Source organism: Tauraco erythrolophus, chromosome 5 (assembly GCF_009769465.1).
Source record: "Tauraco erythrolophus isolate bTauEry1 chromosome 5, bTauEry1.pri, whole genome shotgun sequence".
Lineage (NCBI taxonomy): Eukaryota > Metazoa > Chordata > Aves > Musophagiformes > Musophagidae > Tauraco > Tauraco erythrolophus.
Window position 1 is genome coordinate 32,870,525 of NC_141469.1, and position 13,233 is coordinate 32,883,757.

Sequence of the window (13,233 nt, forward strand, 5' to 3'; positions counted from 1 at the left end):
TCCAGGGTATTTCTGAGATAAAGACAGGAGGACAAACACATGGGCTCTAGATTTTACACGGTCTTTAGGGCTAAACCCACATCGTACAACCTCATGTGGAAGCACAGGTCAAGAATGAGAGGGTTATGTTACCAGGTGTGAATAAGCAAGAACAACCCCTGATTTCAGCCTAGTAGGTGGAATAACTTAATAGGAAGATTTTCTGGGCCAGTTTTGTGCTGTTAGATCAGAGAGTTTTTAAATAACTAGTCTAGTTCTGGGAGCAGGAACTAGAATCTTAGCTCAGCCAAAGTCAGGGAACTGCATTTAGTTAGAGAAATTGTGAATTTGCCTCCATAAATCAGTGCAGTGACTGGTTGAGCTGTTTAAAGTTGAAATGCTGTATCTTGTTCAAAAACTTTATTAAATTTCATGAAGAAAAATATCTGGAGTTCCCTCTTATCCCTGTATTTCCTTATCAGCTTCCTGTACATTTCCACCACCTAAGAACAATTCATTCACATAATAGTTTAATGCCACAGTAAAAACAGTCATTTAGAGAATGAATGAGGAAATAAAAACAGGGTTAATTAAATGTCAACTAAAGGAGTTCAGTGGTTTTCTGCCTTTTTCGATTTGCATACTCTGAAAAGATTTCGCAGTGAAGGTATGTACTCCTCAATGTTGAATTCAAAATGATAGATAATGAACTTCCCTTACCCACTGTTAAGATGTTTTTCTCGTCAGATCTACTCATGAATCCATGGACATAAGCTGAAAGTGGTAGGGGATTCATTTATCAAGGAGTTATGTCTTGATTTCAGTATAATGTACATCAAGCACATCTTGATTTATTTTCATGTCTTATATTCAATTATAAGTGCCATGGAGGGCAGTTTCAGCAGGAACATCACCAGTAGATTGAAGTTGACTCCTTTTATTGAGAATTTGCAAGACCACGTGTAGGATACTACATCCAGCTTTGTGCCCTCCCATACCAAAAGATGCTGATTAACTGAAGCTAGTTCGGTGGAGGGCTACCATGATAGTTGAGGGGCTGGAGTACATCTCCTGTGAGGAGATGCTTGGGGAGCTCTACTTGTCCAGTATGGAGAAGGGATAACTTCAGGGGGACCTAATAGCAGCATTGCTATACCTATAAGGAGGCCTTCAAGGGTGTGGAGATAAGCTTCTAACTGATGTGCGTGGTGGGAGAACAGGAGACAACTATTATAAATTTAAAAAGGGGAAGTGGTAGTTCTGACTGGATAAAAACAACAACAACAAAAAAATAACTGTAAGGATAACTAAGCACTGGAGCAGTCTGCCCAGAGGTTGTGCAGACTCCGTCACTGGAAGTTTTCCATATCTGACTGGACAAATACCTGAGCAGACTGTTCTGAATTGAACATCAACCCTGCTTTGAGCAGAAGGTTGGATTGGATGACCTCCTGAGGTCCTTTCCAACCTGAATTATTCTATAGTTCTGTGGTGCACTTGCACTCTTCTTGACTTTAAACTGAATTATATTTCTACTATTAAAAAGTGCACCTGAAGAAATCTCAGTGCCCTTTAATAAATGAATGTGAATGAAAATTAATCAGGAAATGGAGACATGGTATAGAAAAGAGTGTAATTTATTGTCTAACTGAAGTTTTAAACTTCTACCCATCACTACAGTACCTAAGTATTTTTCCCCTTCCCATCCCAAATAGTAACTCCCTTCCACTTAAACGGTTAGCAGCAAAGTTGTATGTCTTTCAGAAGAGCTTTAGCCCTTTATTTCAGGGTGAGAAGCTGCCTGATGGAAAGGCTTATTGGTTGTTGTTGCTTTTATGCTTTCTTATGTTTCCTTTTGCTTGAACAGGTGGTTGTCTGGTGGTTACCCAACTCTGCGACAAATTTATTCCATGTGAAAAGCTTTTAACTAAGATTGCTTTATACCAGTCTTCTATTGGCTTTGTTTCTGGGTCATGCAACTGCACTGTGCCTTGGCATACCAGCAGGCTCAGTGCTTTGTAGGCTGTCTTCCATTATGTTTGTTCAGAATAAGATACAGTCAGGACTTCATTTGGAGATTTTAGAGTATGAGAATGGCAGGATTTGGACCTACCTCAATAACAAATGCTCTGTGGTAATAATACACTATTACAGCAACCGATTATACCCTTAAAATGGAAAATATTCTTTGTTGTAATTGAGTCATTGCAGCAGTCTAACCTTTTCTCACTTCCACAAATTCTTTACTCTCAGCAGTAAAAGATATCCATTATCATGGTGCATTTTGATAACGAAACAGATTTTTTAAATAATTTCTTTTTTTATCAGGAAAAAGTTTACTGAAAACTTTTCATTCTCAGGAAAGGAACCAAATAGTTACGAGTTTATTTAACACATTAAATGATTTTGCCTACTTTCTTTGTTCCCTCTAAATTGGAGAGATATGGATTTGATAGGTGGACAGTTTGATGGATTAGAAACTGCTTGGTGGGTTGTATCCAGAGGGTGACAGTCAAAAGTTCAGTGTCCCGATGAAGATCAGTGATGAGTGATGTCCCTCAGGAGTTCGTACTGGGACAAGTACTGTTTAATATCTTCATCAATAACATGGTGGACTCGAGTGCACCCTCAACAAGTTTGCAGATGACACCAAGCTGAGTGGTGCAGTTGACATGCCTGAGGGTGGGAAGCCATCCAGAGGGACCTGGACAAGCTCAAGAATTGGACCCGTGCGAACTTCATGATGTTCAACAAGGCCAAGTTCAAGGTCCTGCACATGGGTCAGGACAACCCCCAGTTTCAATATCGGCTGCAGGATGAAAGGATTGAGAGCAGCTCTGAGGATAAGGACTTGGGGGTACTGGTGGATGAAAAGCTGGACATGAGCCAGCAATGTGTGCTCACAGCCTATAAAGCCAACTGTATCCTGGGCTGCATCCAAAGAAGTGTGGCCAGCAGGTCAAGGGAGGTGATTCTGCCCCTCTACTCTGCTCTGGTGAGACCCCACCTGGAGTACTGCGTTCAGCTCTGGAGTCCTTAGTACAAGAAAGATATGGACCTGTTGGAGTGGGTCCAGAGGAGGGCCACAAAAATCATCAGAGAGATGGAACACCTCTCTTATGGGGAAAGGCTGAGAGGGTTGGACTTATTCAGCCTGGAGAAGAGAAGGCTCCAGGGAGACCTTATTGCAGCCTTCCAGTACTATGAGAAATACGGGGACAAACTTTTTAGCAGGGCCTGTTGTTATAGGACAAGGGGTAATATTTTTAAACTAAGAGAGAGTAGATTTTGATAAGGAAGAAATTTTTTACAATGAGAGTGGTAAAACACTGGAACAGGTTGGCCAGAGAGGTGGTAGATGTCCCATGCCTGGAAACATGCAAGGTCAGACTGGATGGAGCTCTGAGAAACCTGATCTAGTTGAAGATGTCCCTGCTTATTGCAGGGGATGTTGGACTAGATGACCTTTAAAAGTCCCTTCCCAGCCAAACCGTTCTATGATTTACTAGCTACTTTACTAAGTGAGTAATGTGGTGAGATGGGATGTACTTAGAATTCACTGGTGAAAGAATCATCAGAAATCTTGAGTCTTGTTCCAGGACTCAGCTTGTGCTTTGAGCTCTAGAATCATAGAATCATAGAATGGTTAGGGTTGGAAGGGACCTTCTAGGTCCTTCTAGGCTGCTCTGGTTCAATCCCTCACGTGTCAGTCCATAAGCAGTTGTCACTCATCAATTGCAGTAAAAAATTACATCAATCACACTCCTAGCAATGACATGAGAGGCCAGACAAGCAATGTCATTTTGATAGAGTTACAATTATTATACGTATCATCTTTTATATATTCTACCACTTCATCAGTTATTGCAGCCATACCCAGAGAATAAACAGAGATTTTCACTGAGCTGTCTGCAATAATGTATTACCTTTTCTGAGTGATGACAGCTAATTTAAAGTCCAACCTTAACTACTTCAGATTATTCCTTCTGGTATGAATTACTCTGGTTTTGCTAGCATTGCATGTTTCCCAGACCTGGTGTTCATACTGCTCTGAAGACTTTGGGATAACACCCCCTTACTGTCTTCAAATTATGCTTTAAATTATGTGATTCATATTTGTCGCATTAGGTTCATTCTTCTTTTATCTAGTTCAAGCCCTCAAGTTATGAGAAATGAGAAAAGGTGGTTATACGTACTTTGTTGCAGAGGTTTCTGATCCTGTTTTAAGTGAAGCATGGGTTTGCTCGTCGATGTGCTGTGGGACAGGTAGCAATACTGCGGTGCCCTCCATGGTTCGGGCAGGGAGCATGAGGAGGTCCTTGGCTCTGCTGGGAGAGCATTCCTCACGTTGACCCAGCCCAGAAGGCTCTGCCTGCTGCGCAGAGGAGACTTACCATTCAAAGCAGTCCCTCATACCCAAAGGGAATGGAGTAATCCTTAATACTTTGTCTCAGAGTGTTAAGGACTGTTTTAGCTCTACCTTGAAATTACACACTAAGACTTTGACTCGGTGATTGTGGAGAGCTTGTGTAGTCACTTAGAGAGAAATTAAACTGTTGGTAGTGTACTGTGTTCCTAAGGACATGCTTTGCTATTCAGGTTTGAGGAAATCTTAGTTGAGAATTAATCTTTAAATTGATCTTCATAATAATACTATCTTCGCATCTGGATGCCTGGGCACAAAGAACTCATGCAGTCCTGAATTGAGTGTAGGATATTGAGAAGGTTTCTTACAATCCACTTGAACCATAAGAGATCTCTCAGAGATGAATGTTGCTTCTTCTGTGCTATGTGTGTGTTGATATTTTATTAAACACTGAGACAACAATCTGTCAAACTATGCTTTCAAACTGTGCAAAGAAGAAGTAACCATATGGTTAGGAATTTGTTTGGTGCATTAGACTCCATCACATCAATATAACCAAGAAAACAAAAAATAACAAGTCCATCGTTGCAACTAAACTGAAAATATAAAACAGTTGCTGCCCTAAGCTTCTAAAATTTCTGGATTCTGCTGGAACTGATTGTTCGTCTATGAGATGCAGCCTCTGCAATAGTCTGAAGAGAGAGGAGAAAAGGGCACTGGTGAAAGCCTCCTTGGCATGTACCCAAGTGGGGTTATAGTTTGCATTCAGACCCAACACACCCAGGTCTGAATATAATTTATGGGATCTAATCAGGCCAACTGTAAAAACATATCAGGGAATATTTTTAGTTAATTCCTGCATCAAGTCTCTAGCCTCAAATTCAGCTATCACCTCTCCTTTAGAAAGATGATGTGATCTGCTTTAAGTATTTAAAGTGATGAAGAGTCTGCTATGTCTTCTCTTCTGTGCTTTGGTTATTAAAAAGGGGGAACAAAGAAGACTATCAGCACTTAGAGTTCATATAGAAAAGTTTGAGTGTGTCCCATTTTAATTCAGAGGTAATTATGCAAAATCCATTTGAGTTATGCTGGTGCGAGCATCAACAAAAGGATCACTACACCTTTCCCTCCTGATCTTTTTGTATCTAAGTTACAAAAAGAGGTCTCTCTGTGCTGTTCTACAGCCACTAGATATTACTTACTATACAGAGTGAGTTAAAGAGATGTATTTGGTTGTAGTGTTAAATTTAGGGAAATTGATTTTATTCTGTGATGCATCCAGGTTATCCGAGAATGTGTTCTGAGAGTTTATTTTAGCAAAGGAGTAATTGAATTCCTCTAGAGAGTGTTAGCCTGGGAATTGTATCAGCTGTGCTAAATCAATTGAATTATTGAGGCTATGCTTTGCATTAGCAATGCTTGTGCAGTACAAATCTTCCAAGGGAAATTATATTTCTTTTCAACTTGATATTCCAAATTTATGTTTATCTCATGATAGTTAAATGACCTTCTGTGCTTAAACATCTGCATTCAGTCAAGCAATTTTAAGCCTGAGGTTTAAACCTGGTGCCGATACTCCATGGTCTCATACTTTAAGGTGTCAACATAGGTAGTAGTGACCATCTTCCATGTCTAAAGTTGCAGAAATCACCCAGCAGTCTGCACAAATGATACCTGAAAAAGAAGAGTGGACTGGAACAAAACTATTTTCAAAATGGCAACTCCAATGTGATACATTGCTGCTCTTTATTGCTGATTGAAGATACAGCAAAAGGTTTTCAGAGGTGAACAAAGTTAACACTGATGAAGAAAAAGCAGTGATTCTTTAACTTAAATTTATCACACTCCTGTATTTGATACTGTGAATGGCAAAATAGCCCCCAGACACAGATTGTGTTCTTTAATATAAATACCTCTGAAGGCTTCGACATTCAGTCAGTGAAAGAGTAAGACAAGTCATCCCTGTAGTAACAGTATTAAATTTCTAGATTAATAGAAGGGAGATTTACAGTGCGCTGCTGTGAGAGCATATATACATGCTGAAAACAGTGGGGCAGAACATGATAGTAATTTCTTAAAGGTGCATGCAATGCCCTTTCAACCTTTTCCAGATACATAGGTTATAAGACATTCTACATGGATGAAAATTTGCATATTTTTAACTCCAGGAGAAATTCTACTGAAGTCAGACTTAGCTTAACTGTAAGTTAAACTTAGTTTAACTTAGCTCTAAGATTTAGACTTACTTTGTCTCCCAGCTTTTGTTCATGATGGAAGTGACATTGACCTTAAGCTACGTAAACCATGGGCCATTCTGTCTATGACAGAAGAATGTGGCGTCAAAGAGGAGGAAGGAGATGCCAAGAATTAGCTTTCGGTTCTGCAGGGGTTTTGAAGAGTGAAGAGTGCTGTGAGCATACACAAGAGCTTCGGGCTGTTGAACTCTGTTTTGTGAGTGTCATCTGAAAGGTAGTAGGGTAGCGGTGCAGTTTGGAGGGGCTGGCCCGTGTCGTTCACTCAGAAGAGCACAACTCCCTGCATGCTATTTTTGTCACTGGCTCAAGCCAACATTTCCTTGTGGTGCTGCTGTCCTTGCTTGTGGGAACCAGAGCTGCGGGAACGAATTTGCCCACTGCTGGCCATAGAATGGAATTTTGGCCAAGCTACCAAAATGGAGTCCTGCATAACTCCCATGATCCAAGAATCTTGGCTTTCTTTTCTGATAGTCATTTGAGGTTAACCTCAGCCTTGTCTGTGTTACACATTTATGTTCTGACATAGACAAGCCCTTGCTCCTTTTAGCAGGTAGGTGTCTCCACTTGAAAAGCATACTGAGGTCAATGGTGGAACAGTTTAAATTAATGGGGTTATAAGGTAATAGGAAATTTAAATTTGTGAAGATTGAGTTACTAAGATGTTCTGAGCAAATTTAGGGCCCACTCCTATTCTTATTGTAATCAATTAAAATGGTGGTATTAAATCATGAGGATTAATCTCAAAATATTGGCAAAGCTCCTGCCTTGTCTACTTGAGAGATTTAGTGCACAGTACCCAAAAGTGGCAGCTCTGAACTTACAGTCCTATAGACACACCACTCATATTCCTCATGGAAACGCTTTAGTACCCATTTCTTGAAAGCCACTCTCAAAGCAGATACAATCATTCTTGGAACAAGATGGTTCTTTCTCTGTGTTAAGAGTATATGTTCAGTGGGATCATGAAGAACATACAGTGAATTTCCAGGGCATGCTCCAGGTTATGACCTCCCAGATTCCTTCTGCAGGTGAGTCCTAAGCTACCTTGCACTTGGTACATGGTATGGTTGTCTTCTGGGAAAATATGTTCTCTATATAGAATTATTTCCATTGTGTGAATTCAGAGACTTAACTATTGCTTGTTAACATTTTTGTGTAGGCAAGACCATAATTACATTTTAAATAATGAATTGTGTATAATCAAAAATAAGCATCACGGTTATAGGAGATTGTTGATCTAATTGGCATTAACTAGTTTATTCCCATTAGTCATATTCTAGAAGACGAAAGAAAAACTCCTCACAGTGAAGCTGCTAAATTGATCCATATACTTAATCATCTGTACCTTTTTTCCCAAACAGGCAGGAGAAAAACATTATCACCCAACGTGCGCACGATGTGTCAGGTGCAGTCAGATGTTTGCAGAAGGAGAAGAAATGTATCTTCAAGGTAAAAATCAATCAAACAAATGAAAAAAAACAAACCCAAACCAGTTATGCTTGACAGCGTGGCCCTCTTGCCTGTACCTGCTACCATGGCTGAGCTGTTTTGCACATATTCTCACTTCATAACTAGCAAAGCAAGTGAAGAATGCAACGTGTAGACTAAGGAGAAGCAAAACCAAACCCTTGTTGCTTCTTACTCACTATTACTTCTCTCTTGGTTCAAATCCAATAGCAAGTGTGAATCACAGAAAGGATGAGCAGTAGCAGTTATTTTCTGCAGGAGGAAATACTTGATGTGAAGATTATAAAACTGTCCGTTTCCTGAAAAAAAAAGTGATTTTTCTGCAATGATAAATGGTCCAGATGAAAGTTAACACACATATGGGACAACAGGTTCCCTAAAGCTGCTATTGCAGTCCTAAGCGCAGTTCTGTACTCATTGCCCGTTTGGGTATAAGGAGAACATCTGAAGGTCCTTACCTGAATTCCCCACAGTTGAACCGAACTGCCTTCAGGGTGGAGAAGAGGATGCCAGGGAGCTGAAGCCGTGACTAGACAAGATGCCTCTACTTTATGCAGCTGTAAGCTTGCATCACTTAGGAGAAAGCTATGCAGAGAGAAATTCAGTCTTGTCAGGGAATTTCAGGGGTAATAGAGAACAACTTGCATAATAACTTATTCGATGGGAAAAAATAAGTCATTTAATGTAGATGTGAGCTAAAATCTGTATTTCGTATGTAGCAACTTTTAGCTGAACTAAACTGATCAAAGAAAACAATGTCTACACAGTTAAATACAGAGTCAGACACCAGAGAAAATGAAGGCTTTTGCCTATGTCTTTGACTGGCAGTATCTTTTCAAAGGAGAACAGAAAAGAGAAATTCAGTAGGAGTGGGAACTTGCAAGGCTGGTGTTTTATCCTAAAATCACATGTTTGGCCAGATCCGTGTTACAACTTTGCGATTGTCCACAGTTTTCTAGAAGTGTACTTTGAAATCATTCATTAAGCTGGAAAAGTTAGACTTTATTTAAAACACAACAGTGGTCTCAGTAATATCTAATTATAATTTAGTACGTTATTTAAAATGGCAATTTTATTGTCACCTCGGTTTGCAACAAGAGCTAGCTCATTAAAGGACATAATGATCCTTGTCTGTGCTCATGGATTCTCCCTCAGGAGCCAAAAAATGCTGCGGTTCTTCCAATTGCAAAGTAGCTTAGCAGTGCTAAACTCCTCTGGGAAATCAATGCTTTAAAAAAAGATGTCAAACTGCAAATTCATTTCTAGATTTCAAACCATCTGAAACTGGGTTGTAAGTGAATCTTCTTTTTAAGTTCAGTTTGTTATAAGAGTGGATATTTGTTACGTTTTGTGCTGATTTTTGTTCAAAAAATATACTCAGGTCCTGCTAATTTGGACGCACCTTACTCACTTTATTTTCTGATGCATGAAACATTTGTACCAGCTTACAAACCTACACTTTTTGTCTTTACATGAAGAGCAGTTTCTATTAGAAACTGGTATTAACTTCATGAAAGATCTGTGATTAGGTATTTAGACTGCCTGACCTGATGTGTTACATAATAAAAAATGTCAGACCCCAGGGTTCTAGAACTTATTCTTCATCCTCCTAATAAACTACTGTAAAGTTCCTTTTGGTGTTGCATGTTCCTTAGCAGAAATTGAGTTGTCAGTGGTCACCCAGCAGATGATTTTTGGGTGAAAGGACTTTTTTTTTCTTCTGTGTGAAAAAGTTTCCCAGCCAGTTTTGCTTGACTACAGATAAGAGTAATTCAAAAAAAGTTGATGTAAATACTTCTTAAAACCGTCAGGAAGATTTACATCAACTTATGCAGCACTTGGGACAAACGCTTTCAGTGGGCAAGCTCAGACCCGCTCATAATTGGAAGATAAATTAGTATTGAATTTAAAGGTACTATAAAGGTGTTTCTTAGTTCTTCAGTCCCAAAAAACTTCAATAACTTAGTAAACATAATTTATCTGGTCTGTACTTATAGTCTTTTACTGCTTGAGTCTGTGTTCATCTGGGTTATTTTTGTGAAACAAATTCTAATGACCTCCATCTGTCTTCTGGGAAATAGACTTTCTGTTTCTATCTTGTTTCCAAAATCCACTGGTTAGAAAACTATCAAACTGCTGTGAAAACAAAGTATTTCCAATAAATCTTCTTGGTGCTCTCCACCCAGTATAAACATTAAATATTTATAACACAAAGTTCTCAACTTCCCATTTAGTCAGGCAGAAGTTGCAGTGCACTCACATTATTTAACCGTGTGGAGTTTTAGCTTGTGGCTTGTCCGAGCTCAGACTGACATAAACATAAAAATTCCTTTTTACTATTAAAATTTACAAATAATTCTTTTATTTTATATAGTTACATGCATTCCATTTCCATTGAACACTGAATATTGAACATTGTGTTCAACTTTTTAAAAGTTTTTACTTTCCTTTGACTAGTGCAAAATTATTAAGTTTCTTTCTCACACTTATGGTTACTTACGTTTCTAGAGTTCATAATCCTCTCTTCAATACATATGTGCAGTATATTAGTTCATTCCGTATTGCCTGCTTCCTCCAGGATGGATATTCCCCTTAATTGATGCAGTTCTTTATTATTTGACTTATGAGAGACAAACATATAGGAAGTGGAAGATCAGTACAGTGAGTAATTCAGAAAGAAAGACTGGATTTTCAGCTAGTGTTAAATGCTGCAATGCTATTCCATCCCATCACAGTGTGCTACTTACTATGACCTCGGCCAGACTATATACAATAAAAGTACAGGAAATTCTGACTACCTGTAAGGAAAAAAAATAAGCAGGTGGAACAGGTTGCCCAGAGATGCTCTGGGATCTCCATCCTTGGAGATACGCAGAACCCAACTGGGCACAGCCCTGAGCTGCCTGCTGTACTGGGACCTGCTCTGAGCAGGAAATCGGGCTGGAGTTGCTCCAGAGATCCCATATCACACTCCTTAGGACTCAGGTTTTGATGTTGATCTCGCGTATAGAAGTCCATGTAGCTTTCTGAAGTTCACCTAGTCTTTAGCGTGTATGTCATCAGGCTCATTGATACTGAGAAGTTGTCAGTTTTAGCTTTGAAGGTATCCATGACATAGTGACTGCAGTGGAACCAGTGTGCTGTGTCTTATAAAACCTTATAGAAAGGTTTAATAAGGTTCTTATTGGGGAACTAAATTAAGCAGAACTTTATATTTACTTTCCAGGTACATCCATTTGGCATCCAGTTTGTAGACAGGCTGCAAAGGCTGAAGAAAAAAACAAGGTAAAAATACCTTATTTTTACCCAGTGTTATTCCATTGTCATATTATTCTCTATCTTTTTTTTTTGCATCCGGCATGGATAGAAGGATTTGGAAATTTTTCACTACTGTAATTTTAAATGACAGAAATCTAGTAGGTTCATGTAATGTAATAATGTACTATAAATATTCTGCTTTTACCTAGTGATTAAAGCTGCAGCTTCAGGAGGATGCTGACCTAAGAGTTACATGTATATGCTGAATAAGGAAAAATGTGAAAATATGAGTAAGAAAAAAAAAAGTTAATTTTTAACTTCTGTCTGGCTATGATGTGACCAGTGCACAACCTCTTCTTTTTTTATGTGGCTCCGCACTTAAAAGATCAGAGGGCTTTCACTTTATTTGTTTTTTCAAAAAAAATCTCTCCTTGGAATTTCTTTTATATTATTTGTTCGTAAAATGTTGGCAAGCCAGCCCCAACTTAATTTAATCTCTGGCTTTAAGTACCTCCTTAAATTTGATGATTTATGCATCTGTCTGTGTGCAAGGGGAAAAGGGGGGAGTTCTGGCAACTGTAATAATTACAAGGTTAGCAGATGAATAAGCTGCCCCTAGGAAATGAAGAATTAATCTGTAGCTGGGGAAATGATCTCTCTGAAGTGGTGGGACTGAGGTGCAGCTATCTCATTTAATGTGGAGGCCAAGTATGGGGTTTTTCATGTCTGCTGTTCTCTGATTCTCCAAGTGGCATCCTTGTATCCTTGAACCCTGGTATCCTTGTTTGTAAAAGCTCTGCTTTGATTTATCAAGGCTTGGATGAGAGGCACACGGGACAAGTCAGAAGAGCAGGCAGCAGCTATAAAAAGAGTTTTACAAATCTGGTGTGTTAGCAAGTGGAACACTGACTAAATTGCAGTTTTTAAAAAAATTTGATTTGGGCTTTACCCTGAAGGATCTTGCTTGTGGTTTTTGTGCCGAAGTGTTTGGGAAGCAATTGCTCTGGTATTCTTCATGGCGAGTTCTGAGTATCAAATAAGTAGTGTTTCAGTATAATATGTATTGTTTAATACATGTGTATTTAAAATTGTCAAAATACATTACTTTAGTAAGTGCTAATGATTCAGCCAAATACTATTAAGCACTATTTCAGGCTTCCTAAGGATTTTATTCTGGCTGAGTAACTGAAATTGCAAGGCTAAAACCCCATGTAATTTATTGGAAATGTAGTAGGGGTTTGGGTATTTTTTCCCCCCTCCTTCAAAGAAAGACAACGGACGAGGTTGTACTGGGCTCCTACTAGCTACCTTTTCCTCACAAAGGAAAAGAATGTGTACCTGTAAGGTATTGTGTAAAGGCTGACTCATTTATAACACATCTTTCTTGAGCACTGAGAGTCTGCCCCTTCCCCAGCAGAGAGGAAGACATCTGTATCTGAGAATCAGTGGGAGTTTTCCTGAGTAGGGGAAAAAAAACAGAATGGAGCTCAAAGAATTTTCTAAGTCTAGTAATTTTTCCTTTTCTTTGGGTTTTTTCTCTACTTTTAGTCTTTAGGCTTATTATTGAAAAAATAAACCAAGAAGAAACGATGCCGTTTCAAAGAGGGTAGTAATGGACTTTTCAACGTGACTTGCGAAGTTGGGAATGGGATATACTGGTTGAGAAATTTTGTGGTCAACCTTTGCACTTTGTTGGTTTTAAAAGTTATTTTTTCTACATATTTACATAGATATATGCACAGCATGTAATTAGTAGGTGACAAAGGCAGAAGGACTAAGTGGCAGCACACTCCAAAACTTTGGAGATGGAGTAGAAGTGGGAAAAAAGTTTTGAAAGAGAGTGACAGCAAAAAGAAAAGTGATGGAAGAGTGACACTGTAAGTAGAAGGGATGAAGCTAGAAAAGACA

General features: G+C 39.0%; 1 protein-coding gene across 1 annotated transcript in view; it reads left to right on the forward strand.

Annotated features, from left to right (window-relative positions):
- ABLIM2 (actin binding LIM protein family member 2) overlaps positions 1-13,233 on the forward strand; it is a 115,237-nt gene that overhangs the window by 49,560 nt on the left and 52,444 nt on the right. The window contains exons 7-8 of the mRNA XM_086612043.1: positions 7,962-8,049; positions 11,294-11,352. Coding sequence (XP_086468169.1) covers positions 7,962-8,049; positions 11,294-11,352 — 147 coding nt within the window. The remainder of the gene's footprint in view (positions 1-7,961; positions 8,050-11,293; positions 11,353-13,233) is intronic.